This window comes from Anthonomus grandis, chromosome 3, assembly GCF_022605725.1.
Source record: "Anthonomus grandis grandis chromosome 3, icAntGran1.3, whole genome shotgun sequence".
In the NCBI taxonomy this organism is placed as follows: domain Eukaryota; kingdom Metazoa; phylum Arthropoda; class Insecta; order Coleoptera; family Curculionidae; genus Anthonomus; species Anthonomus grandis.
Genome location: NC_065548.1, coordinates 13234339 through 13260995, shown reverse-complemented (window position 1 = coordinate 13260995; position 26657 = coordinate 13234339). Strand labels below are relative to the sequence as shown.

The following is a 26657-nucleotide window of genomic DNA, read 5'->3' as shown; positions in this document are numbered from 1 at the left end:
CTGTTCCATACTTCCATTGAACCAGAGTAAACATTGATATAAAATATCCCTTCCATATGAATTTTCGTTAATGCATGGGTATTTCAGCACTCAAGAATGAAACTTGTCTCACGTGTAGACAAGATCATTTTAGGTGAATTCTCAAAATTTATTTATCACAGTAGAGTTAGACTTAGAGTTTGATTCAAAGTTTAATTCTAAAATACTTATATTTTAAACTAATTAAATCCGTTACATGGTACTTCTCCCAAATTCAAAACTCGGTGCCGAAAACTCTGGAGATAAAAACCGAAAAACTGGCAAACGTCACCACGTAAAGTGGTCGGCGATACGTCATTGTTTTTTCCAAGGAAAGAACACATTGGTGCAGAAATCATGTGACACCGTGTCGAGGTCCAAGCCGTTGGATAATTTGCCAAAAATTTCCGAAAATAATGCGGATTGATGACAGACAGATGCGCGGATGGAAATTGTTGTCCCTGTCCCTGATAGATACTTTTTTAACATTTTTTTAAAAAAATTCTTTAAAAAATATTCTGATTTTGTTTGTCTAAATTGAGAAAATCCAAATTTTCTATGAAGCTGTTCCTATTTTTTATTTGAAATTATTTGTTTAATACTGAATTTCTTTGACACGACCTTAAACTATTATATTAAATGATACTGGTTATAATATAGTTAATTCACTGACTGCAGTACTATCTAAAACTAATATTAAATTTTGAGCAGCAAAACTTGATATCTGCAACATTTAAAACCATACATTGTAATCCATTCCAGTTAGGTTTGCCAAGTTTCAATATTTTAATCCAGTAGAACTCAACAAAGCATTAGATCAACAAGATAAAAATTGGGGCGGTCATTAAATAACTGGGAAATTTAAATATATCAGATGTATCTAACCGAATCAAAACAACAAAACAATATATCAAGCAGCACCCGACCCGTTTGTCAAATAACAAACATCACTGGAAAATTTCTCTCTAATATGATGCCAGAATCCTGTCATTTTCCAAATCTGATGCATATTTTGGAATAATACGCCAGCGGTCTAGCCAAATTTGTAGACGGCCGTGGCAACGAACATTTCTTGATATTTGGCAAACAATTTTAAAGGCGCATTTAACGCTTTTCATGAATCTTATATTTAGTTTTTGTTTGATGGTGTGTTGATTACGCGTGACTAATTATTATTATTGCATAGTCTATAGAAAATATCTAGACAAACACTGGTCTATTTTGGGATTTTTGTATGTAACAAATAGAAATTGTAGTAATTTTTTTAAACCAATATAGGAAAATATTATTTTAAGATGATTCAAAATGCAATGGCAAAACATTAATATTTAACCATTTGTAGACATGGTTATTTTATTAAGGTAATACTCATCGTTTATTGATGGCAAAACTAAGTAAGAAAATTTTAAGATAAATAAGGAAATTTTGATATTTCTTATGTCTTTTTATACAGAATCCAAAAGTTGTAAACCAGAGAGCATTAAAGAAGTCTCCTTTAGGAGTTGATCTACAGTTATCACTATAATAACCAAAGTGGAAGCCTAAGTGATTATCTACAATATTCCAGAAAAATTATTTCAATTGGATTAGCCGTTCATGAGATATGACCATTTGAATGTTGCTTCACGTCAGTAGACGAATTTGAAAATTTAAATATTTCCTATGTTTTTTGAGGAGACTGCTAAAGCTACATACCCAACAGCATTCCAGTTAAGCTGAGCTCTTAAATTTGATATCTCCTTTAATGGAGTCATTGCCACAAAATCCATAATAGCTTCTTAGGAAATTGATCTACAGTCACGAATATAATTACCAAAGTGGAAGATTAATTAATTACCTAAAAGTCCTTAGTAAAATTATTTTAATCCTATTAACCGTTCGTGATATATAACCACTAGAATTTTGCTTCACGTCAGCAGACCCTTGCAGGCTCCAGCTCAAGGTATTTGGTTGATAACTATTAATCTACTGATGCTAGAGTCATGAAGTAAACTTTATTTCATCAATTTTAATATTTCCCATATTTTTTTATGAGGAGTGCAAAACCCGTAAACTCCTAAACCCAAGAGCACTGAAGATACCTAAACCCTTGAATTCGATATCCGATTTAAAGAAGTTATGGCTAGAAAATCGATAAAATCTTCTTAAGCAGTAGATCTACGTCATGACTATAATAACCAAAGTGGAAGTCTAAATGATTATTTACAATATTGCAGAAAAATAATTTCAATTGGATAAATCGTTCATGAGATGTGACCATTTGAATGCTGCTTCACGTTAGCAGACGCTTGCTGCCTTAAGTTCAGGGTTTTTGTTTGATAACTATTAATTCATAGAAAATATGAAAAATAGTTAGAAGTCCTAGAAAACAAAAAAACTACATAAAATGCCTGGAATAAAACGGAAAAATGTTCGAAATCCTGAAAACCATAAAAAACGAAATGAAACGAAAATTTACCTCGAATGCCTAAAATTCAAGAAAAATTATGTCAATTATGGTAAATGCTTGCAGAAATCCATAAATACTGATTTAAAATTCCTGGAAAAAAATAAGAAATTAAAAAAAAAAGTTCAAAATTCTGGAAGTCGTAAAAGAATACTTGGAATTATATGAAAATTACGTGAAAGGCTTAAGAAATATAAAAACTGATTCCAAAAACCCGGAACTCACGAAAAAGTGATTAAAATCCTGGAAAATATAAAAAAGATGCGAGACACCTGAAATAAAAAGAAAAATTGTTCGAAATCCTGGGAACCCTAAAAAATTGGAATTAAATGAAAATTTACTTTTAATTGCGTGTAATTTTAAACATTGATAGTTCATTTAATCTTCGGTTATCTGAGCCAACTCTTAGCATAGAAGAATAGACCCAAAAATAGTAGACCCATATTCACTCTTTCGTAGGAGCAATCCTTCCATAGGCGGAGAAGATCTGCTAGATTATATGGCCCAACCGTCTTTGTGATCAATGAAATATAATAGAACTTAAAAAAAAACCAAATAATAGGCATTTTACTACTTTGGAACTTGATTATACCTTAAAGATATTCGTAAATTTTTTTTTTGTTTTTTCGCTTCAAGAATTAAAAAAAATAATTTTCCATATATTTTAAGAAAATGACATATTTGCGTACGATTTTCTTCTACTTCAATTTGCCTAAAAGTAATTTTAAAATAGCTGTAATTACATGGAAAATAAGCCATTTTGGGGGCATAAAATTAAAAAAAAAAACACTTAAACTGCTCAAAAAACTTTTAAGGTGGCACTAGTTGTCTAACAAAAATGAAAAATTATTCCAAGAGCTTGAAAGACTTGAAAAATCCAATCAATTGCCTAAACATAAATTAAAACTGGCTTCTATGGCATAGGACAAATGAAAAACTATTTCAGGGTAATGAAAGTCATAAAGTAGCACTTTGACTGTCTAAAACAATCTCTAAAATTAAAAATGTGAAAAACTGATTTATCTGCCTTAAAAACGCTTAAAATGGGTTCGACTCCCTGGAAAAATCCAAAGATTAGTCCACGAACTTGATTATAAAAAATTATTCATACTCTCTGAAAAAATCTATAAAATAATCTTCTAAAAATTAAAATATTATGAAAGTAATGAATAATTATTCCAGGAGCATGAAACATATAAAAACCCACTTTAACTACCTGATAATGCCTTTAAAACAGCTTCGATTGCCTTGAATAAGTTAAAAAATATCACATTCACTGTACAAATTTTAAAAATGACGTCAATTGCCTGGAAGAAATTAAAAATTATTTACAGGAGCATGAAATATATAAAAAACGTAAAAATATTTTAACTAGCTGTATGAATCTTATAAAATATCACCTGAAAAAGTCTTTAAAATGGCACAAGTTGGTCTATTTTTATTGATCAATGAAAATGCTGTTGTAACTGCGATATCTGTTTCTATGATTTATCTGTTTATGCATCCTTAGACTTAAATGTTTGTCCCTAGTTTTATTAATGTAATGACAAGGTGCAGAGTAATAAATTTGCCCAGAAGAAGTCAATATATTTAGCGAAACGTCGATCAATTTAAGCAGATTTGAATGTTTATTTATTGATTCCTAAACTAGACAAAGCAATCATCTACTACTAAATGTTTGACTACCATGATCAATTTTTCTACATTACAATTTTGTATGAGAAAATACATTTTCTTAATACTTCTTATTAGTTGAACTGAGTTTAGAAAATTGGTTTTTTTAGCCACAAAAAGGATTGACAAAAAGGATTGAGTCCTTTGAAATTTCTCCTTCCAGGCAATTGTGTAATATCTGAAATAAAAACCAAATTTATCCTAAATAATTTGTGTAAGTTTATTTGTCTGGAAGAAATTGAAAAACATATTTCAGGGGCTTAAAACGTATAAAGAAACACTTCAATTGCTAAACTTAATAAATCTTTATGGATGAGTATAGACGTGTTCATTGTGGTTCCGGCTAAAGTCTTAAATACTTGAAAATAATAAAAGAACCACTTCAACTGCCTAAAAACAATTTTTAAAATGGCTGTAGTTATTTAGCAAAGTTAACAACAGACTTCAAGTACCTAAATAAATCGTTAAAATGCCTTCAACTGCTTTAAAGAAATACAAAAATGATTCTAAGACTAACTCATTTAATACAACTGTTTTTGACGTATTTAGACCAAACATATAAGTAGAGCATCATTTCATAGCGATCGTCTATAGTTTTTACAACCCAGATAGAGATTTATGCCGATTTAGGGGTCAAAAGTCCACTTTTTAAGATTCTATCGCTTCTCATTAATCACCGACGTCTTAAATCTATTTATTTTTCTTCTATAGTTAATCTCTCTACAAACAACAAGCATGACGTCAATGATTTTTGGGCTTGAGATAAAGATTTATGTCAAAAAAGAGGGTAAAAGTGGATCTCCTGAAAATGTTATTTATCTGAGGTATTTAGACCAAACACAGAAGAAGAGTATAATTTCATACCGATCGTCTATGATTTCAAGAGCTCTTAAGAAATTTCTGGCATAAATCCAGAAACTCAAAAAGTCTACTTTTTAAGTTTCTACCGTTTCACTCCTCACTGATATCTTAAATCATTTAAAAAAATTTATTTTCTTTTTTCGTTAATCCGGTTGCAAACGACAAGCATGATTTCATAGCGATCGTCAATGATTCCTGGACCTGAAATAAATATTAAATAATTTTTGTCTTTCTACCGCATCTCACTTCTCACTGACGTATACAGAAAATAAATTAAAATTTAATTTCTGTAATATAGCTCTCTCTATTCTACATAACATTAATGTGGAGTAAAGAGTGGAAATATTATTACAATGTGTTTTCAAAAAATCTCCTTTAAGTTACAGTTAAACCTGTTTTTCTTAATTTGTATTTACAATTCTTAAAAATTTTATATTTCGAGAAAATCGCTTAATTTTCATTACAGGTATTACATAATTTTTTTATTAGTTATTTATTTTTAATATTTTGGCTTTTTTTTTAGTTTGACTAATTTTTTATCATTTTCAAAATTTTAAGCCAGTTTTCCTTAAAAATAACATATTAAGGTGACTTTGGCCTTCATTAGAAAATTATATACTATGGAAACCCCAATATATATTTTAATTATCTGCATGAAAAAATTAAATTTCCTTTATGTATACGTCGAGAAAATCGACTATTTTGCATTACTCCTTTTTGCAGAATTTTCTTCCACTGTAAAAGATAAAATAAAAATTTTATTTTTTGTATGTAGCTTTCTCTATTTCACATAATATTAGAATTGTTTTATAAAATAAAAAAAAAATATTGGGCTTCGAAACAAATTCCTTTAATAAAATTTAATTTTCAATTTATGTTTAATGACTTATTTCAGGCTTCTGCCACCAATTTAAAAAAAAACTCATGTTTCAAAAAAGTTCGGATTACTAAATTTTATAATTGTCTCCTACTATATGTATGTATAAAAAATAAAATTAAAAGTCAATTTTTTAAATACAACCCTTAGTATTAAGGTTATCTCTTATAATGAAGCTTTAATTTATAGTCTGGATTGGGCCTTACAAATTAAAAATAATTATAATATGATAGGTCAATTTCGAAAAAAAATCCGTTTACAATGATAAAATTTTTAAAAATAAAATCAATAAATCCTCTTATAAGAATTTTTTTATTGACTTTCTTATGAGAAAAAGAAATAGAAACTTTTAACATTTTTAATAACTTATTGATATTGTTTTTTTATTTGATAAATTTTTTAATAAATTGCAGATTTTTCAGCTAATTTATTTAAAAACTAAAAAACTCCTACTGATTCTCACTCTGTGTGTGAGACGATTACATAAATAAAAAATATATATATTATCAATTTTTGCGTAACCTGCAATGTAACTCGCAATGAAATCATCTGAATTCAATGAAAATATGAAATTAATAACTGAAGAATGTAAGAATCTTAGCCTTACGTATTGTTGCACCGTCATTGTTTAACATTTTATAGTAAAAGTCAAGGAAATCATTTAGAATCTATTTACTTTATTCATTAAAACTCACTTATGTAAGTGTATACATAGATTGCATGCTTTTTGTATATTTATAGTGCGGTCATAAAAAAATCCTTTATCCTTACTTACTAATAGGGCAAACTGATCCTATATTTAATAAATTGTATATATTGTAATGTAATGTATTGTATGATAAAACTGTAAAATGTATTGCGCCAGATGACTTACAAAGTAGTATTTTATTTATTCAAAAAACTAATATACATATAGAAAACTTCATAAATATTGCTGCACGTGTGCACTTGTGTGCAAATTTGATTTAAAAACCTCGTTTTAGCACCCGTAAAATATTTTAGTGTTGCAAAAACTCAGTTTCAAAACGTCGTAAAATTGAGCAATTAATTTTTCGAAAAAGTCAAATTATTAATAGGACATTTGGCCATGTCGTGGTCGGGTATTATTTTCTAAAAATAGGGAAATCAATATTGGGTAAGTCGATCGATCAAATTTTGGTTTTATTATTGTCGAACAATAATCAGTGACCGTAGCAACTGTATTATAATTTTATTGTTTTTTTTTTATAGTATAAAAGTTGAACTAGACAAGGAGAGGTAACAAGTAATGTCCTCTTAATAATTACTTTACTAAAATAATAAATTTAATTAATTATTTTTTATGTTTTTAATATGAACCTCCGGTACTTCACAATGTGTAGGAGTACCCGTTTGTTGGATATTCGAGATGTCAAGTAAGACGAATGGTTTATTTTGTTATTATAAAAAATAATTCATTGAATTTATTATTTTTTACTTTACTAAAATAATAAATTCAATGAATTATTTTTTATGTTGTCAATATGAACCTCCGGTACTTCACAATGTGTAGGAGTACCCGTTTGTTGGATACTCGAGCTGTCAAGTAAGACGAATGGTTTATTGATTTTTTTTTGTTTCGTCTGTGATTTCCTGTGACGTAAAACATTACGTTTTTGCTAAAAATAAAATCATGTGATTTTTCTTATTGCAAAATTAGCACAAAAATATTGATCAGGAACATACATATATTGTATACTACATTTGAAGTATTCAAAATATCTTTAGTTTTTTATTTTTAATATGTTTCACATGATTATTATATAAACTTGATTATTTTCAACTTGGATAAGTCCCTTACAAGAAAGTAAATCACCTCAAATTTTTTTCACTTTTCCCTAAAAAGTATAAAAATGACTGTGACTACCTTAGAAATTATTTTTTTTTTACATTTTTGAAAAATTCTAAATTTTCTTCAATTTTCCCTAAAAATCCTTAAAATGACTGTGACTCATTTAGAAATTACCTAATACATTTTTTTTATTTTTTGGAAAAATTCTAAATTTACTTTAACTTTCCCTAAAAAAATATCAAAGTGACTGTTCCTTAAGAAGTAAGATATTACTTAATTTATGCCTAAAAAATCATATTTAAAGACAGAAAACTTTTAATGTAATATTTTTTCACATATTAAAAATAATTCCTTATTTTTTTTCCAAGCAGTCGATGCACTTTTTATTTTCCTAAAAGGCGAAAGTATTTCTTTTTGTTTTTTTTGGAAAAAAATAAAATTAATTTTAAAATAAATACACTTTATTACAAATCATCATCAAATGGTTACAGTGAAACTCTCTTAAAAAACTAGAAAAAACTTTAAAAGAGAAAAAAAAATTACATATAAAGAATAAATAAAACATGAAATTCAATTAATTTTTGCACTTAAGAAACAGCTTATTTCTTCCAGGGAGTTGAAGCAGTTTTCTCACTTTTTTATATTTTTTTTGACTTCTTGGAGAAATTCTGTATTTCTTTAAATTTAAAATATGTTCTTACTTTCTTTTTCCGGGCAATTGGTGCATGTTTTAGTTTTTTTTTAAAGTAGAAGTATTTTTTAACGAAAAAAAATAGACTTTACATTTACTTAAATTGTCCGAAAATAGTCATAAAATGGATTATACTGCGACTTCCTTAAAAAAATTAAAAAATGCTAGAAATGTGTAAAAAATATTTTATTTAAAGAATAAATGAAACACGAAATTGAAATATTTTTGTGTAAAGAAATATCATTAAATTTGTTCCTGTTTTTTGCAGTTGAGGCAGTTTTTTAACTTTTTATATAAGTTTTTTTTTACTTTCTAAGAAAATTGCGAATTTTAGAATTTAAAATAATTTCTCAATTTTTTCCAGGTAGTTGGTGCAGTTTTGAGGTTTTTAAAAAAGTAGAAGTATCTTTTTTACTTTCAGAATATATTAAATTACCATGTATAAAATGTGTGAAGAAATATCACATTTAAAAATTAAATGAAACATGAAATTCTTACCAGTTGAGGTAGGAGTAGTTTTTTTTTAATTTTTTAAGTACTTTCAAACCTTACTGAAACAACTCTAGTTATCTGAAAAAATATAACATATAATCAATGGAAAAGAATTGGCGCATTTTTACAATAAAGAAATCTCGCATTTCTTTTCAGGTACTTTAGACGCACTTTAATTTCTTAAAATAATTTAGAAAAATTCATTAAAGACTGTTACTGCCTCAAAAAAATATATTCATCAAATATTAAAAAATATAGCAAAAATTAGAAAAAAATCAGCAAAGAAATTTCCTATTTTTTGAGAAAGTTAAGGTAATTCTATTTTTTTTTTGTTTTTCTGAAAAAATTTAAAATTTACTACAATTGTCTGAAGTAAGCCATCAAAACGAATTCCTATCGTCGCTTTAAAAATTATGAATTTACTTTAAATATATTAAAAAAAATTACATTTAGAGGGTAAATAAAATATGGAGTTTACTAATTTTGGCAGCGAAAAAATTAATAAAAATGTTCTATTGACTGGAAAAATGCATTAAAATGACTGTGACTGCCTTGAGAAAATATTTCATCTCAATAATTCATTCATAAAAAAAATATTTTTTTAAATTTGAAATTTTTTCACATATTTCAAATAATTTCTTAATTTTTTCCAGGCAGTTGGTGCATTTTTTAATTTTTTAAAATAGCAGAAGAATTTTGTTTATTTCAAGAAAAGTCAGAATTTTCTTGTCCATAAATAGTGCTTCCATTTCAAAATAAACCACACTCAATAACTCCTAAAAAAAAGTAAGTACTTAAAAAATAATAAAAATATTAATAAGTACTTACAAAGCTTGATTAAGTTGACAAAAGTCTGTCACTCACCTTCTCACCTCCAGCTAACCTCACTTTGATATATCAAGGAGGTTTCCATCTCAAAAAAATGTACGTTTGTAGATTTATAAACAGTGAGAGTGTAACAAGATGTATAAAAAATAAATAATTTAATCAGTTTACAGAATTTATTTTATGTGTGTATTTTAAGAGCTGAAATTTTTTTAGGAAGTTATTAAGGGTGGTTTGTTTAGAAAGGACTGTATATTGTGTATTTATAATAATAAATGTACGAAAAAATATTACATTTAAAAAACAAATAAAACGGAGTTTCATTATTTTTGCAGTGAAGAAATATCGTGTTTTTTTCTAGGCACTTAAAGCAGTTTTTTAATTAAAAAACAAGAAATTTATTTTTTTTTAATAGAAATTGAGGTCAATTGCCTAGAAAAAGTAAGAAAAAGTAAACTAATTGCCATAAGAAAATAAGAAATGACTTGATGTGTGTAAAAAAATATCACATTTAATGAATGGAACATAGAATTTGCGCCGTTTTACTATCAAGAAATTTTGTATTTTTTTTCAAGCAGATAAGTCATACCTTAATTTGTTATAATAGCTGTATAGTAAGTTTTTTTTAATGCCTAGATTCAATTATTTAAAACTTAATAAATAAAGAAATGAAACATGGAATTTAATTATTTTTGCAGTAAATATATTTTTTACTTTTGTCCAGGCAGGAAAGGACATTTTTGAACTATTTAAAATTAGACAAGTGTTTTTTTGACTCTCTCAAAATATTCACAATTAATTTCAATTATTTCAAAAAAGTCGTCTAAATGAAAAATACGAAACTACTTTAAATAAATGAATGACTTAAAAATTATATTTATTTATAAAGAAATTATTAGAGATATTTAAAAAATATTACATATTAATGAATAAATAAAACATAAAATTTAAAAATTCTTATAGTAAAAAATTCCTTTTTTTTGTCAAGGTAGTTGAGACAAATCTTTACTGGGAAAATTAAGAATGGATTTTAATTGTCTGAAAAAAATGATCAAAATAAAAAAAGAAGAAATGGCTTTAAATGTACATAAGAATTATATTTAAAGAATCTCGTGATTGAAAATTATAATTTAGTTATTTTTGCAGTGAATGAATCTTTACGTTTTTTCCAAAAAGGTGATTATAAATATTGTAGTAGTAGAAGTATTTTTTTTAATTTTCCTAGAAAAGTTTAAAATTGACTTGACAATTATCTGAAAAAAAACTACGAATTTACTTCAAATATATAGAAAAAAAAATTTAATTTATTAATTTTTGCAGAGAAGAAATCGATAATTTATTTTGAAGGTAGTTGAGGCATTTTTTAAAACAGTAAAAGTAATTTTTTGGGCTCTCTGTGAATTTAAAATTAAATTTTAGATGAAATTTAAAATGTGGCTGTGACTGTCTTGAAAAAATACATTTATTTATAAAGAAATTATTTCAAATATTCAAAAATTGTAACGTGTTAATAAATAAATAAAACATGAAATTATAAATCATTCCTAGTGAAAAAAATTCAAATTTTTTTCCGGGGAGTTAAGACCTTTAGACATAATTAATTATTAGAGTTAATTATTTTTGCAACTAATTAATTTTTTCCAGGCAGGTATGATAATTTAACTATTTGAAGTATCAGAAGTGCTTTTTTGACTTTATGGAAAAAATTATTACCTCCTTAAAAAATAGAAAATGATTTCAAATATTTTTTAAAAATGTGTGAAAAACAATAGAAACATATCATATTTAAGAAGAACTATATATATTTATATATTTATATATTTATGTACTATATATAATTTTTTTGGGTATTCTGGAGAAATTCTGAGTATTCTTCAGAATTGACTTCAATACCCCGAAATATTAATTAAATTGACTTAAAAATACATTTAATTACAAACAAATTTCAAATATTTATAAAATATCACATTTTAAATAATGAATAAAATATAGAGTTAAATCATTCTTAAAGCAAAAAAAAATTCAATATTTTTCCAGGTAACTGACATTTTTTTAAAAGGTCCAAGTAACTTTTTTGACTTTCTGAAAAATTAGGAATAGATTTGAATTATCCGAAAAAATTGTCTTTGATCAATTTGGCGACTACGTTGTGACTACCTTAACAATTAATTTAATTATTTTTGCAGTGAATTTTTTCCTTTTTTCCAGGTTAAGAAATTTTTACTATTTAAAGTAGAAGAACTATTATGACTTTGTGAAAATGTTCGAAATTAACTTTGTCGGAAAAAATAATTAAAATGCATGTGACTGCCATAACAAAAATATATTGGTTTATAAAGAAATGCCTTATAAAAATATAAACAATAATCAAATTTAAGCAATAAATGTAACATGCAATTTCTATTGTTACCAGAGAGTTGAGGCAATTTTTTAATGTAGTGAAAACTATTTTTTAAGCATTAATATTCAAGAATCGAATTTAATACTTCTTGCAGATTTTTTTTTAGGCCCATTAACCTCCTTATTATTTAGTAATAATTACATTTTCAATTATTACCCTATTAAGTCATTACGTTCTAAACCAATTTTTTAACGTATATATATTTTTCTCATTTTCAGATGCTGACGTATCAAATCTATCACATTTAGGTAAGTTTTTCCGCCTTTTCTTGAGTCACTCAATTTAAACCGAACCATTACTAATCCCCCTGTTCGACTGGAAAACGTGTTTAATGTTTAATTGGCAATTATACGCTAATAAAAAAACGCTATAGATAATAATAATTGCAAGACCAGATCGCACCAGATGTATTTAAATAGAAGTCTATTAACACCAGAAAAATTGGAAACACTTGAAATGCGGAAAATCCTCCTTGCCATATCATGAGCGACTGATAAGAATTTATTTATAGGCCGGAAATAAAACAAGATAAATTGTAAAGCGCGAATATTTTTATAAAATTATTTTTTTTTGTAGAAAATTAAAAACACTTTGTTGGGGTTTTTTTAAAAAATTGAGCCATTTTCCAGATATTTTTTTTGTTTCTTTAGGCCAGTTTCTATGTTTGTGCATGTTGTACTGTGACACTTTAATTTAAAAAATGTATACGTAATTTTTATACATGTTTATATTCATGTATTCCCTTCTGTACATTCGTGCAAAATTTGTAATTTTTGTGCACTTAGCAAGTATGGTTTTTCTAGTCTAGTCACTGATACTTTAATATATTTTTTAGTTTTCGGTTTATCATATTTGATTAATATTTTTTTATTTCTTAAAATTTTAGCACTTGATTATTATTCGGATTTTAATTAATATGCGGTTTCAGCAGTTGCTTATAATAAGACTTTTCTAACCTAGTCACTAAGCTTCAATTTTTTAAATAAAAGGCTCTCAACATTGACATATGTAATGAGAAGTCTACTCATTTCACTCACATGTGTGAATAATAGAGATTCAATGCTATTACCAAAATTCCTTTAAAAATATAAATAGTTATAACTTATCTTCAGGGATACAAGTATAGGAAGCTAAATAACAATATTTATTACATAGTCGCTCAGTAACAATAAAAATTAATCTTCAAATCATTAATGACCTATAATTTAAATTCCCTATTCAAGTTTTATTTTACAAGTGAACCCAAGTTAACTCGAGCTAAATACTCAAGCCTCTAAAATGTACTCTCGAGCTTCAAACTCATCTGAAATGCACTTAAAGCCCATCAAGTCAAGTTCTAAAATAAGTCAAGAAGAAGTAGAAAGAAGCACTTTATTATTAGTCCTCGACAGATTGCGTGAAGTAATTTTATACCTGAAACCATCATATTTTTTTCTCCTTTCTGTTCGATGGTGCGTGATTATGGAATGATGGTGGTTTCTTGCAGATGGTCACTGTCCTCTTTATTGAGAACAAAGCACTGATGCCTTAGCAGGTGGGTTTTTGCTTTGTGATAAACTTATATATAGCAGCTGTATGTTATATTGCTTATATAGCCGGAACTTTTTACACACAGTGTACGAAATCTTTAGCAAATTAATATGGTAAAAAGCACTCAACCTCTTTTTAACACGCGCGATTTCCCATCATGAAGGTTTATTTATACGCATCTTCTAACCTAAATTTGTTTTAATTATAGTTTACAATTTGACACATGTATATTTTGGTTCTGTGATTATTTTCGTGCACCCATCCGTGTATAATGCAATCAGAGGCGAATGACGTCACGATTGACGTCAATCCCGGTTCTTTTTCTAGGTTGCATGGATTCGACTTCTTGGCCATTTGCTTAGCATGCCTGACCGCGCTAGATAGCTGTCGTGTTGCAATCGCTATATTAATAAACTGCCAAATGTTGAAGTTTAATTAAGTTAGAAATAAGGATAATAAGTTATAGAGTGACTTGTTGAAGTAACTAATTCAAATAGTCACGGAAATGTGGTTTATAACAAAATGTGCTTTTGATCAACACTGAAGCCTTTAATAAACTTCTCACAGTTCTAAGCTCTCTTCACGTTGCTTTGCTCTTTTTAAATTTTCAGATAGTAGTAATAAAGAAGTGAAATAGGGATATAAGAAAAACGTGAAAAAGTTATGTAAAAAAAGTCATTCTTTTAAATAATATAGAAACATAGACACGACAAAGACATATAGTTGGGATTCGTCGAATCAGAAAAAGTCTCTATCCAGCTTTATCTTTATACCTATATACGTTTAGACCACAAGAAAAGAAAAAGGGCTAAAAATAGCCTTCAACCTGGTTAAATCGTTTAACGATGCCGTTGAACGTCCGCAGTCGGCCATTGCTGCGCCACTACATGGCGCCGACAACTGCTAAGGCCGATGCCCATGGTAATCCTGTTTCGTTTTTTGCCCTCAATCGCAATTTAATGTGGATATTTTATCGAGATTGTACTTGATAAACTTATAACGCACACATCGCTTCGAAAACGGTCTTTTTAAGTTTGACATCGCCGGTTTCCTGTATATTACTCGACTTAATTGAGTTCGATGGCTTTTAGAGAACTTTAGGGATTTTATATGGCTAATGTTTCCCAATTTCCTGTCTGTTTAATGGTTCTTAAATATATCATAGTCATTTATCTCTAAACTCTAATAATATTTAAATCTAAATATGCTCAAAAGTTCCAGTATGTTCTATAGTTAAAATACTTTGGCGCCCAACATGTGGGTAAAAATGTCGAGTCGTATACCGATAAAAATTATCAAAAACTTGCGAGAGTTTCCTTATTTTGATTATTCTAAAAATACTTCAAGATCACCAGATGCAAAATCTGATATTAAAAAGCAATAAAAAATTGGAAATGGCAACAATATTTTAATATTACTTAAAGATCATTGAACCTCTAAGGCAATACTTTTTTAAATTTAGATTAGCAAATTTTTAATTTTTTCAATCAATTTTCAGGAATATATAATTATTAGAGTAGACGTTCCAGAGATGTCCCAGGAAAGTTTGTGTTTGGATCTTTTTTAATATTAAATAAAATTTCTCAGGTTATTTAACCTAAAATTGCGTCTTCTTCCTCCGCTTCTTTTTCCCTATATCTTTCCCAGCATATTAGTCTGCAACAATACTTATTTTTCTCTCTTAATTGTGTTTAATATTGTTTAATTTTTTCTTTCTTATTCTCCCCAGTATAACCTCCTTATTTATTACCATGTCCACCCAACCTATTTTAAAGATCTTCTATGACTACAGCTCAAATTATTATACTCGATCACATATGTTCTTGTTTACCATGCAGAATTTCATCCTACCTATATAACAAAAAAATTTAGCATCTTAGTACCCTAACTCTAAGTTTTAAGTGAAGATCTTTTCTGCATAAAACATTCTCTCAAATATGGCTTGTTCAATATTCGATTTAATTTATTTCGATTTCGTAATCCTTTTTTACGTTTAGGCTAAGTCCGCTTTCCTCGCTGTTCAACACTACTTAATCAACCAAGTTCTGTTAATTTTTTTTTGGGAAGTATCGTATTGTCTGCATACCGGATATTGTAAATGGATATTCCATTAATCTTTACTACTATTGTTGTTTCCCCCAGTGCTCGTTGAATGATTTCTTCCGAATAAAGAATACGTTGGATTTTACTTTTTCTTACAGCTGATTATTAACTTTGATATTAGCCGTCTAATTGTAGTAAAAATTGTTTATTATTTTAATATCTTTCATGTCTATATTTTTACCTTTAAGTAGTTGAATAAGGTGGCTATGGTAAATTTTATCAAAAGCTTTGTTGCACTAAAAAAAAATACACATGCATCAGTTGATTTGAGTCAACATTAAAGGCAAACAAGGCTTCTCTTGTTCCCATTGCATTTCTGAAGCCAAACTGGGTTTCGCTAATATCTTGTTCTAATTTCTTAAAAATTCTTTGATGTATTATCTTTGGGAATATTTTGAGAGCGTGACTCACTAGAAAAACTCAATTTCATTGTTATATAAGTCAAAATGTAAAATTATGAGTTTTTCAATTTAAGCTTATATTATGCATAACTTAAATGGCTATGATACTCTTTTTCTTAAAATATTAATATTTTCATTCATTTTTACATAAACAAGTTTAGTTTTTTAATTTTATTATGATTTATGCATATTTATCATTTTAATTACATAAGTTTATACTGGTACATTTCGTATATAAGCAGTAATTTTCTCTAATTTTTTAGAAAACTAAAATTGAACAACTTATTTAGAGCCACTTATATTATGATAGAAAGATCTATAGCAACTTCAAACTGCGTTAGAGCTCTTTATCTAGGCCCTATCTTTTTGTACATACAATTATAATTTATCAAATAATAGATACAATTACAAGCTGTTACTATATGTACACAAATTACAGGTATGTGTTGCCCGTAGCACAAAAAGTTTGTAATGATATGGTGGCAAAATAAGATTTTTAAATCTTAAAATATCGCAAAACTTTAATAAAGTCCGATGCGACCTCTTGTCTTAGCATGTGACTTTACTATTTAATATGTAATTAATATTTTAGATGATTTGTAAACATCAGGAATCCGCACTGTTTAATACAGGGGACCAGGTTAAGTAAAGAGATTAAAAAAAGAATCGGTTTTTACAACTGAACAACTTTAGAATCAACATAGAAAATCAAATTTTAGAATTTAGAGGACTTAAAATATAACATTTTCTATTGAACAATTACTTGGCATATACGACTACCAAATTAGACTTTAAAAGCTTGACACTGACTCCTGCAAGATGATAAATTGCTTATTTCTGGCTTGAGGTTTCTTAAAGTCTCAAGTGATTTACTTTGACACCATAGAGATAAAAATGCTTCTTCGTCCTGCTGATAAAGACTGCAAGAGTGATTATCTAAGATTTTTAAAGTTATTAGATGCTGGTTTTTGTAGTGAGTAATATATGGCGCAGCAGTGAATGACGGCAATTTTTTTTTTGAATACTGTGGCATAATTCTTGACGACAGCCTTAGGTCACTCTTGCTATTAATGTGTCTTTCTCAAGGTTAAACTGATTTTCCTGGTTTCTTATGCTAGCCTCAATCCACTTGAAGAGAGTGGATAGAATTCTTTTTTACATAAGTGTATTGAGGAGTAACAAGTATTGAAGAGACGTACTCACTAACCAACAAATTATAATAATACAAATTTGTTGGGTCTCTTAATTTAGTGTAATATTATGATAGCGTTATTCTTTAGAAAATACCACTATTTACTTAAACATTAAAACTGGCCTACTTTATGGAGTTTTATTACAATTACTAAACTGTTACGACTGGTTATTCGGACTAAATTAGATTCATCTGGTAAATGGTTATTTTTTTAAATAAAACCGTTGATGAGGATTTGTAATTTTTACGGATTTTCTGTGAACTCGAATATCCGTTAAATTAATGGAAAAATAACATGGCTTGACTAATGGCGTCACCTTCTGAATCATCATTTAACAGAAGCAATAGGTAATATGATGATTGTGTCTTAAAAATAAAAACTTATTTTTATTTATAAAAAGAGTTATTTAATTTGTTTTTTATATAATATAAAAGTTAGTTATTGCAAATTTCAATAACAACCGAGGAAACATTTGCATATGGTGATTTGTTTTGATCTTCCATTTATTACCTAGATAATCTGGTTATTTGTTTATTAGAAGTTTCTTAACAAATTCCTGTTATCCTATCGAGATATATATTTGAAAATTTTTTATTATTATAATACGATCAATATTTAATTTTTTTTATATTTGCTTCTATGCATCTTAGTGACTTACTTTATTTTTATCTTCTTTTAAGACTGTTTATCTTTACAATAGGAAGCATTTAATTATTTACTTAGTTTTACTATACTTTTTAATATTTCTCATGTCCTTTTCCATAAGATGTTCTATCATCGTTCTATTTATGGTCATTCATTGCTACTTTTAACAAAATCTCTTTACGGTTGAACATTAGTCCACAAATTTATGAAATTAATTTTATGATCTTCCTGTTTTATCTATAGGAATCAGTTTCGATATCCTATAAACTCCAATACATATTTTCCTGGCCATTTTATTCAATTTATTCATGTCTTATGTTAAAAATATTGAGAGTTGGATTTGTTTGATAAATTATGGTTTTCCATAGATTTCGTAGAATATACTGCATCTTCAGGAATGCCTTTGCCTAAAATCAAAAACTAATAACTACTAAATATCTGTATATACTATATAATATACATAATAATTTCATTTTTGATCTTTTTCTGTTTAATTATTACTTTAACAACAATAATTTAGCTGATTTATGTAATTAGTCTCTAAAACTTAAAAACGACGATTTTTTACTTATAAAAAATTCTTAATTGAAGTATTACATATGACTTGAATGGTCAAAAAATGTTATTTACTTTGGACACTAGCAAGTCATCTTAAATTATTTTGATTAAGATTCCTTGTATTACTACAAAATGTTTAAAATAAGGAGTAAATTACAAATAACGATTTAAGTTATTTTTTCTTTTGAATGAAGTTCTGATCCTTTTTCTTCTTTTTCTCCTCACTTTTGAACTAATAATGTTCAAATACTAGCTGGCATAGATGTAGTTCATCCTAAACAATCCAAAGCATCCCTAAAAATATCAAATTTTATATATTTTTTTAATATAACAGTAGCTGAAATTAACGTAAAAATACCAGGTTGTCTTAATAAATCAGGTTGTCTTATTCTTCTGCTTCCTCTTTTCTGTATTTTAAATTTATTGCTAAAATTTTAGCTGCCTTAAAGGCAATTTACGTTTACACAATGTTTTACGTCTACACCTTACAAATACAAAAAAAAAAACAAGTTATTTTGTAAAAAATCCTAAATTGTAATAATATATAGCGTATTTAAAAAAAAAACTTCTAAAATTAATGGCAATATTTTCATTTATTTCTACTGTTATCTTTACGAACAAAACCCTTTTTTATTTTACTTTTAGAACCTTGACCGTCCCATACAGACCATAGAAATCGTTAAAATCTAACCTCAAATTTCCCCGCACGTGTGTACGCTAGTTACCTTGGCCTTTTAAAATCCTATCGAACCTTTAATTTGCAGCCTTAATATTTATAAAAGGGGAAACTAGTACACTGACGTCACTATTATCGAGCAATCGAATCAAGAGATTCAAACGGGATTATCTGGATTTGAGGCCTTTTAAACGTTATATCACTTAATGAAATTTATGAAGGAATTCCACCTTAAATAATGAATATTCGAAACGGAAATATCAATACGCAAAATAAATTGCTAATGCCAATAACGTTCCCTCAAGGATCGTATCAGCTTCCGATCAAAAAACGCATTATATTATTTTTGATGGCAATTTATTTTTAAACGCGGAACTAAAATGGCAAAAATGTATATACTCGTATAAGGTTATGGTGGCCATATTTTTATGCGAATCGTGGCAATTATAATTATGCGTAATTTGTCTTCCTTTTAAGTCGTTTATTTTAAGCGTATTTTAATTATGGACTTCTGTGCTTGCTTGAAGTTTTTTTAAATTATTCGTTTATATGATTTTAGTTTTTGAGGTTTTTAAACGAAAAAATAATAAAGAAAAGATTAGTAAAAAGTTTTGAAGAAGAGGAAGAAGCTCAAGAAGCTCAAAGGAATTAAAGCTCAAAAGACTGAAACCTTAAAATACTTTATAGGGCAGCAAAACTGGTAAAAATGCCTAATGAAATGTCATAGTTGGTAATTAATCATTACCTGAGAATGCAGATGTAAGTTGCGAAACTAGCATTAATTGAAATTTATTAACTTAAAAATATTTATTTTATCTACTCTAAATATAAGAAGTGGAAATATGGTCTTTATCCTTGTTTTTGATCAATGATTATAATTGCCTAAACATATAGATACAAGCTACGAAACTGGTACTAATACTAAATAAAATTTAGGATATAAAACATGGACTATACCTAAAAGTATAAAAGATGAAAATATAACAGTCTGAAGATATATATTTAAATTGTGAAACCGGTAACAAGGTAAATAAAATTTGAGGTTTTTAAGATTGTCTGTTGTATTTTATGACTACATACCTACACTCTAAATTTAAGAAGTGCAAGATGAAGATCATGTTTTTGATAAAGGCTTATCTCTGTCTAAAGATATAGATTAAAGCTACGAAACCATGCAAGTAATATGTTTATGCCTCAAAGTATGAAAAGCTATAGGTGAAAATAATGTTTACAAGCACAAGGTTTGTCACTGCCTGTATACATTTAAAAATAAGATGTTCATGAGAAAATGTAATTATAAGTTACAAAACCATTTAAAATAAAATTAAGAATTTTTGACATATTTATACGATCGATTGACAATTAGGAGTTTTTAACATTATGAAGATGTGTACTTAAATTCTACCATTTCTTGAAAGTGTATATTTAAATTGCGAAACCGTTAGTAATACTTAATCAATTGTGAAATCTTAAAGATTGTTGTATTTATTTGCCATCCGGCTGTTTGTATCCAAAATTAAAAGATGTTCATAGACACATTCTCTGAAGATGCAATAGTAATTTACAAAACCAGTGACAATTTCAAATAAAATTAGGGATTTTAATCATTTTCATTTTACAGCTCGAAGATGTACATTTAATATGCGAAACCCGTTGTAAAACTAAATAAAACTTAAAGTTTTAAAGTTTAATTTAATTATTTGTCATCCGGCTGTTTGTAATCAAAAGTACAAGCTGTTTATGTAAATTACAAATCCAGTAGCGATTTGAAATAAAAATAGGGTTTTTCACTTGACACAAGACGCAGGTTTAAGCTACAAAACCCGAACAACATTAATTAAATTTTTGGATCTAAAAAAGCTTTACTTTCTTATTTCTAATATGTTTTTTAAAATCTTTATATAATATTTGCTACTGTACATATTCCTTAGTGCATATATATGGTACGTATTACCACTCAATCTGCTATTAAACTTTAAAAAACAAAATAACTTTCAATTCAAGATGTTTAATTTGTCACTTTAAATAAGTCTCTTATACCCATTTAAATTGATGTTTGATGCATAACTTAAATGGCTCTGACATCACTTTTTTAAATAACGAATAAAATAGAGTTTTTTGCTGTTTAATTTATATTAATTCGAATTTATAACGGCAAATTGTAAGAAGTATACTGTTATATATGTGTTTATTCCTTAAATCAGATTTATTACATATTTCCTCATAACATCCAATAAATAGGAGTTCTTTTCACTGGCATTTTAAATAAATTTTCTGTCTGGTTCATTACTAATAATATGCGGTCATTTCTATTGTTCCAGGCTAATCCTACTAAATCGATTTTTAATCCAGAAAACAGCGCCATTAAAATTACCTTGAATCGCTTTATTACCAGCTGCCAAGATCCAGAAAATTAACGTTAACTAAACATTAACAGGATTTATGGTATAATTAGTCTTAAATCGAGGAAGAAACAAGTAATAATATATTTCGTTGATGATGAAATAGTTTTGGAAAAAGTGAAAGTTTTTTTCAGTTTATTATTGTCATAAGTTATATAAGTTTATTATTGTCTACCATTTAACTTTATAACAACCCATCGTTGGCTAATTTTTAATGCAACGGATTAAAGTACAAAATTTCAGAGGCCATATGCCAACCTGCCTAGTATTACTGCCAAACTGTATTATGCTTTAGTCAAGTTGAAGTAATTTAAACAAATATTTATAAACAAGTTTTATTTTTGTCATATGTTTTTTAAGCATTTGTCGGGATCGTTAAATAATTATTCAAGTTTGGCGCCACTATATCCGTATGTATACTTAATTCAAGGCAAAACTTTGATGAAGCAAGGACGAGAGGCTTATAAAGGAAATGTAGTTCACATCTTAGTGAGAATGATGTCATACATTTTTAGGCAATGACAATGGATATTTTTTTATTTATTATTAAATTGGTACGCATTTTTTTGAATTTATTAATAGGTTTAAACGTGATGCAAGAAGATAAAATAAATAAACAAATACGTCCTTAGTTGTTATAATGTTTTTTTAAATAAGTTTTTTTGAATTAAATTAGTTTTTTTGTGCTGTATTTATACTATGCGTCGTACAATTTTCTTAGCAAATTTTCTATGTACTTTTAAAGATTGGATCAATTTTATTAACTTTTTCTATACAATTTACAACTCCTTATGATGTCATTATATGATATTATTACAATGGCTTCATTTACTCTAAATATGTCGTGGCAAAATGAAAAATAAAACGTGGCAAATATGTAGCAAATTTGGATCAACGTTTTTTGACTTTCATATGTCATTCTTTCTATACCAAATCTAGGGAATTTTAGAACTGTACTGGGAAAATTAGTATGAACTGATTAATTACGTCTCATCTTAATTACGGCAGATCTGAGGAACGATTAACCTGACAACTTTGGTTCAGTATCCCTTGGAGAACTGTTAGATGTCAATACACACCCTGAATACATTAACTCTATACAATTTTTTATTCGTTGGTAATACGCAGTCAATGTCAACGAATAATATGTATGCATATCCGTACTTAGGATTCTCCTGTGTCTTAGTCTAACACTAACCTAGATAGTTAGAAAAATAAAAACAACTATGACAAAACTTAGAATAAGCCACCTAAAGTCTGCGAGAGAGAGAGAGACATGCTCTTCCAAGAGAACTTGGTGGAAGAGAAACGACACATGTTCAAGAACTTTGCAGTAGTCAAGTTCAACAAGTAAGACACTACTTTCACAATAAGACTAATTATAACTCTCTATGAAATAATTAAAAAAGTGGACAAAAAACTAACACGATGAAATCTATCTAAGTAAGAGCATACTCCCTATGGTTAAATACCCTTTGTTGAAGCTTTGACAGTACAATGCAAGAAAGAAAATTCTCCTAGCAATTGAAGATCAAATTATTGTCACTTGAACCCACTCTAATCAACGATGACAATTAAAATTTAATGGAAACCCAGATACCATAAGCCACATAATATCGTCTTTTCCAACTATGGCTACTAACTTACCAGACACAACTATATAGCATCTCTACTATATTTGGAAATCTTAAAACCATACAAATTTGATACGTTCAATCTACCAGGTTTCTACAAGCTTTATCTAAATTCCGTTGAAGAAAATATTAATTACAAGATATATTGGGATAAAGATGCAGCAATCACCCATAACAGACCAGATAAAGAAAAAAGAGAATGAAACTTACCTTACAGATATTTTCATTTCACATAATAACGTTGATATTCAATATAGGGAAAAACTTGAAGAGTATGTGGCACTATCATTTGAAGTGAAGTATGAGTTGTGGAGAATGCAATCTGTTAAACACTAAAGAATTCTCTAAAATCATACCTGAAAAAATCTACTTATTAATACAAAAAGCAGCAGTAGTACAGCACCAAATAGTACAAAACTTGTTATGTCATTTTTACTGCAACCCTAGTTTATGGTATAAAATGCTTACCTAAAATAACAAAAAAATTGTCTTTACATAGTTTAGCTACTTCAAGAACACAGGACAATCTGTGAAAATAATTACTAATAATAATAACAATATTAATATTCATGATATTAATAATATTCCTTCATTTGCCAATAAAATTATAAAAACTATGCACATACCTACAAATCATTTTACGCAAGGAGAGTTGTTATGTTGCATTATTTATTTTTTTATGAAAAACAAAAAATCAGCTGTTTTGCAGTTTGTTGTTAGTACATGCATCTGATACCAGTTCTGCATGATTCCCATCTCTCAAGAACAACCACTCAATCATATCACAAACATTCTATCAGTAAAAAGAATGTATCATCAGCATATTGACACACCAGACCAGGAGCAAATCCATCTCAAAGATTATTAACTTTAAGCGTGGAGACCTAAGGTACTGCTTCATGCTTATAGATTCTGAGAAAAAGTATTTGATAGGCACGCTGTTTGCTGTCTTGCCCAAGAGAGAGAGGCACAGACTCTCTAATCCTATAATCCCTCAGCTTCTCCAAGAGCATCCTAGGCTCTATTAAGTCAATGACCTGCTACCTTCTTGCTCTTATCTACATTGTCGACATCTAATTAAAAAAAATTAAAATGACCAGCTGAGTTGATCGGTTTGCTTGGAAGCAAATTATTGCTCAGTAAGAATATTTTGGTGGTTTATAAAATAAATAAGTCTTTTGTAAATGATTCTCTCAAAAATCTTTGATGCATATGACAGCAAAGATATAATTTGCTATGTCAGATCTGTCACATTTTTTTTTAAATAGGCACCAGTTTAGCTCCTGTCAAAGACTGTAAAAAGATTTCATCAGAGAAGCACTTATTTATAATACCGGATATTGGAGAATAGATGCTATGGACTGAGTGTTATAAATATAGCACTGGGTAGCTCATCCAAGCCAGCTTAAAATTTAATAAGTTGTATCACCTTCACACTAGATACTTCATCATATGTAACTGGGTCTAGAAAATTGTCAGTTAAAATTTTTGCACATTGTAATTTAAGTTTATTGCATCTACACTACTATTAAATTGCTTCGAAAATATATTGGCAATGAAAAAAGAATCCTCCATGGACCATTGCTATGTTTAGGTTTAATAGATTTGTGATCATACAGCTGGTGTGTTTGATCAAATTTGCTCTTAAAAATGTTTAAGTTTTTTATGTTTGATTATGTATTATTATTGATGATCATCATATTTTGTCGTACACAGTATAACTTTCAACGCGTAAAATTAAATGGACATCAGTTAAGTTGTTCGACAAGTTTGCAATGGTGTTCCTTAAGAATCTATATTTGGATCATTTTTCTTTGCATTCTATACTTCTCAACTTCACGCCCATATGAACTTTGTTACCTCGTATTTTTATGCTGACGATACACACATTTACTTCATTTAATCTGGAAAATATTAATGATGCTAATGTCAAGCTTTCTAAAGATCTTATCTAAAAAACATATTTAAATTTGAATCCTCAAAAATGTCAAAATAATAATAGTAATACAAACATATTATTATTAATGGTATTGAACATCTACTTGATTGCTAAATAAATGCTAAGAATCTTGGAGTAATTTTTGATCCAAATTTAAGATTTTCTAAACATGTTAATAACTGTACTAGATAAGCATTTACTAACTTCAACCTTATTTATAGTACTCAAATACATCTTTTGAGTATTGATCCTAAAAAATTGTTATGAGATGGTTTGGTACTATCACAATTTACATATTGTGATGTTTTGTATAGTGCATGCCCTAATAGACATTACTGGTAGATGATAGAACTAATACAAAACTCGTAATCGCGTTTGATAGCGATGTAAGTAAAAAGCGAAGAGAGACTCAAATCCTCAAACTTTTATATGAGTGAAGTGGAGATGAAAGTATTCTAGAAGACAACGAAAAAAAAGAAGAATATTAGGAGAGTTTTTTTCAATTAGGTCCTAATATTCCATCTAATGGTACATCCATTGAACTCCATCAACTCAAGAACAAAAGAACTGTGCTCGTTGGAATTTATTCGTTTTATCTGACAGAAAAACTCATTTTAGAATTCATTGGTTAAACAGTGCGTAATTTCCACGTCAATAAAAATTATAGGATACTCAAATATTTCAGTATCAGTGGAGATGGACTGAGCTATTACAGGATGGGCTACTAAATAAATATTCTTGCTGGATCACATTTAAACTAAATTTATAAACTAAATGTACAAACATTAGGAGGTAGAGGCAAAAGCTCCCTTTAGGAACTTTGGAGCGATACCGAGATGCCCTAAAAGGAATTAAAAAGTTTAATTTTTTTCCACAGCCAACAGAACGAAATTAAAACTTATTCATAGTTCAAACTCTGGAATGATTAAAGGTGAAACAGCAATCGAGCTGTTTCAGCATCTCTGAAGGTGTAGTCATAGTGAGGCTAATAAACAAACATTCTTGCTTGATTAAACTCAAACTGAATTTATATGTTGCGAATTAAGACGTAGAGGCAAAACCTTCATTTTAGATCTTTGGAGTTATTATAGGATGCCCTGAAAGAAAAAAGGATATGGAATGGTGAAAAATGAAATAGCAAATGAGCTGTTTCAAAATGCATGTGACGAGAAGTCACAACAAGGCTACTAAACAAACATTCTTGTCATTTTGATCATTCTGAAACTGAATTTATATATTGTGGATTGAGAAGTAGAGGCAAAACCTTCAATTAACATCTATGGATTGATTACTGGCAAAGTAAATAGAATGAAATTAAAATGGTCAAAGATGAGACAGCATTCTTGATTGGTCGTACTTAAACTAAATTTATATATTGTGGATTGAAAGTATATCCCTCCTGCATTCGGGAATCATCTCGTATGTCGCATATACCCGACGGTGCGACAAGGATAGAGCAAGAGGCGGGCACACCTGGAGAC

General features: G+C 28.1%; 1 protein-coding gene across 4 annotated transcripts in view; it reads left to right on the top strand.

Moving 5' to 3' along the window:
* The window catches only part of LOC126734538 (uncharacterized), a 303120-nt gene that overhangs the window by 156837 nt on the left and 119626 nt on the right, over positions 1 to 26657 (top strand). For all 4 annotated transcript variants that reach the window (XM_050438219.1, XM_050438218.1, XM_050438217.1 and 1 more), the window contains one exon: positions 12314 to 12343. In XM_050438219.1, coding sequence (XP_050294176.1) covers positions 12314 to 12343 — 30 coding nt within the window. The remainder of the gene's footprint in view (positions 1 to 12313; positions 12344 to 26657) is intronic.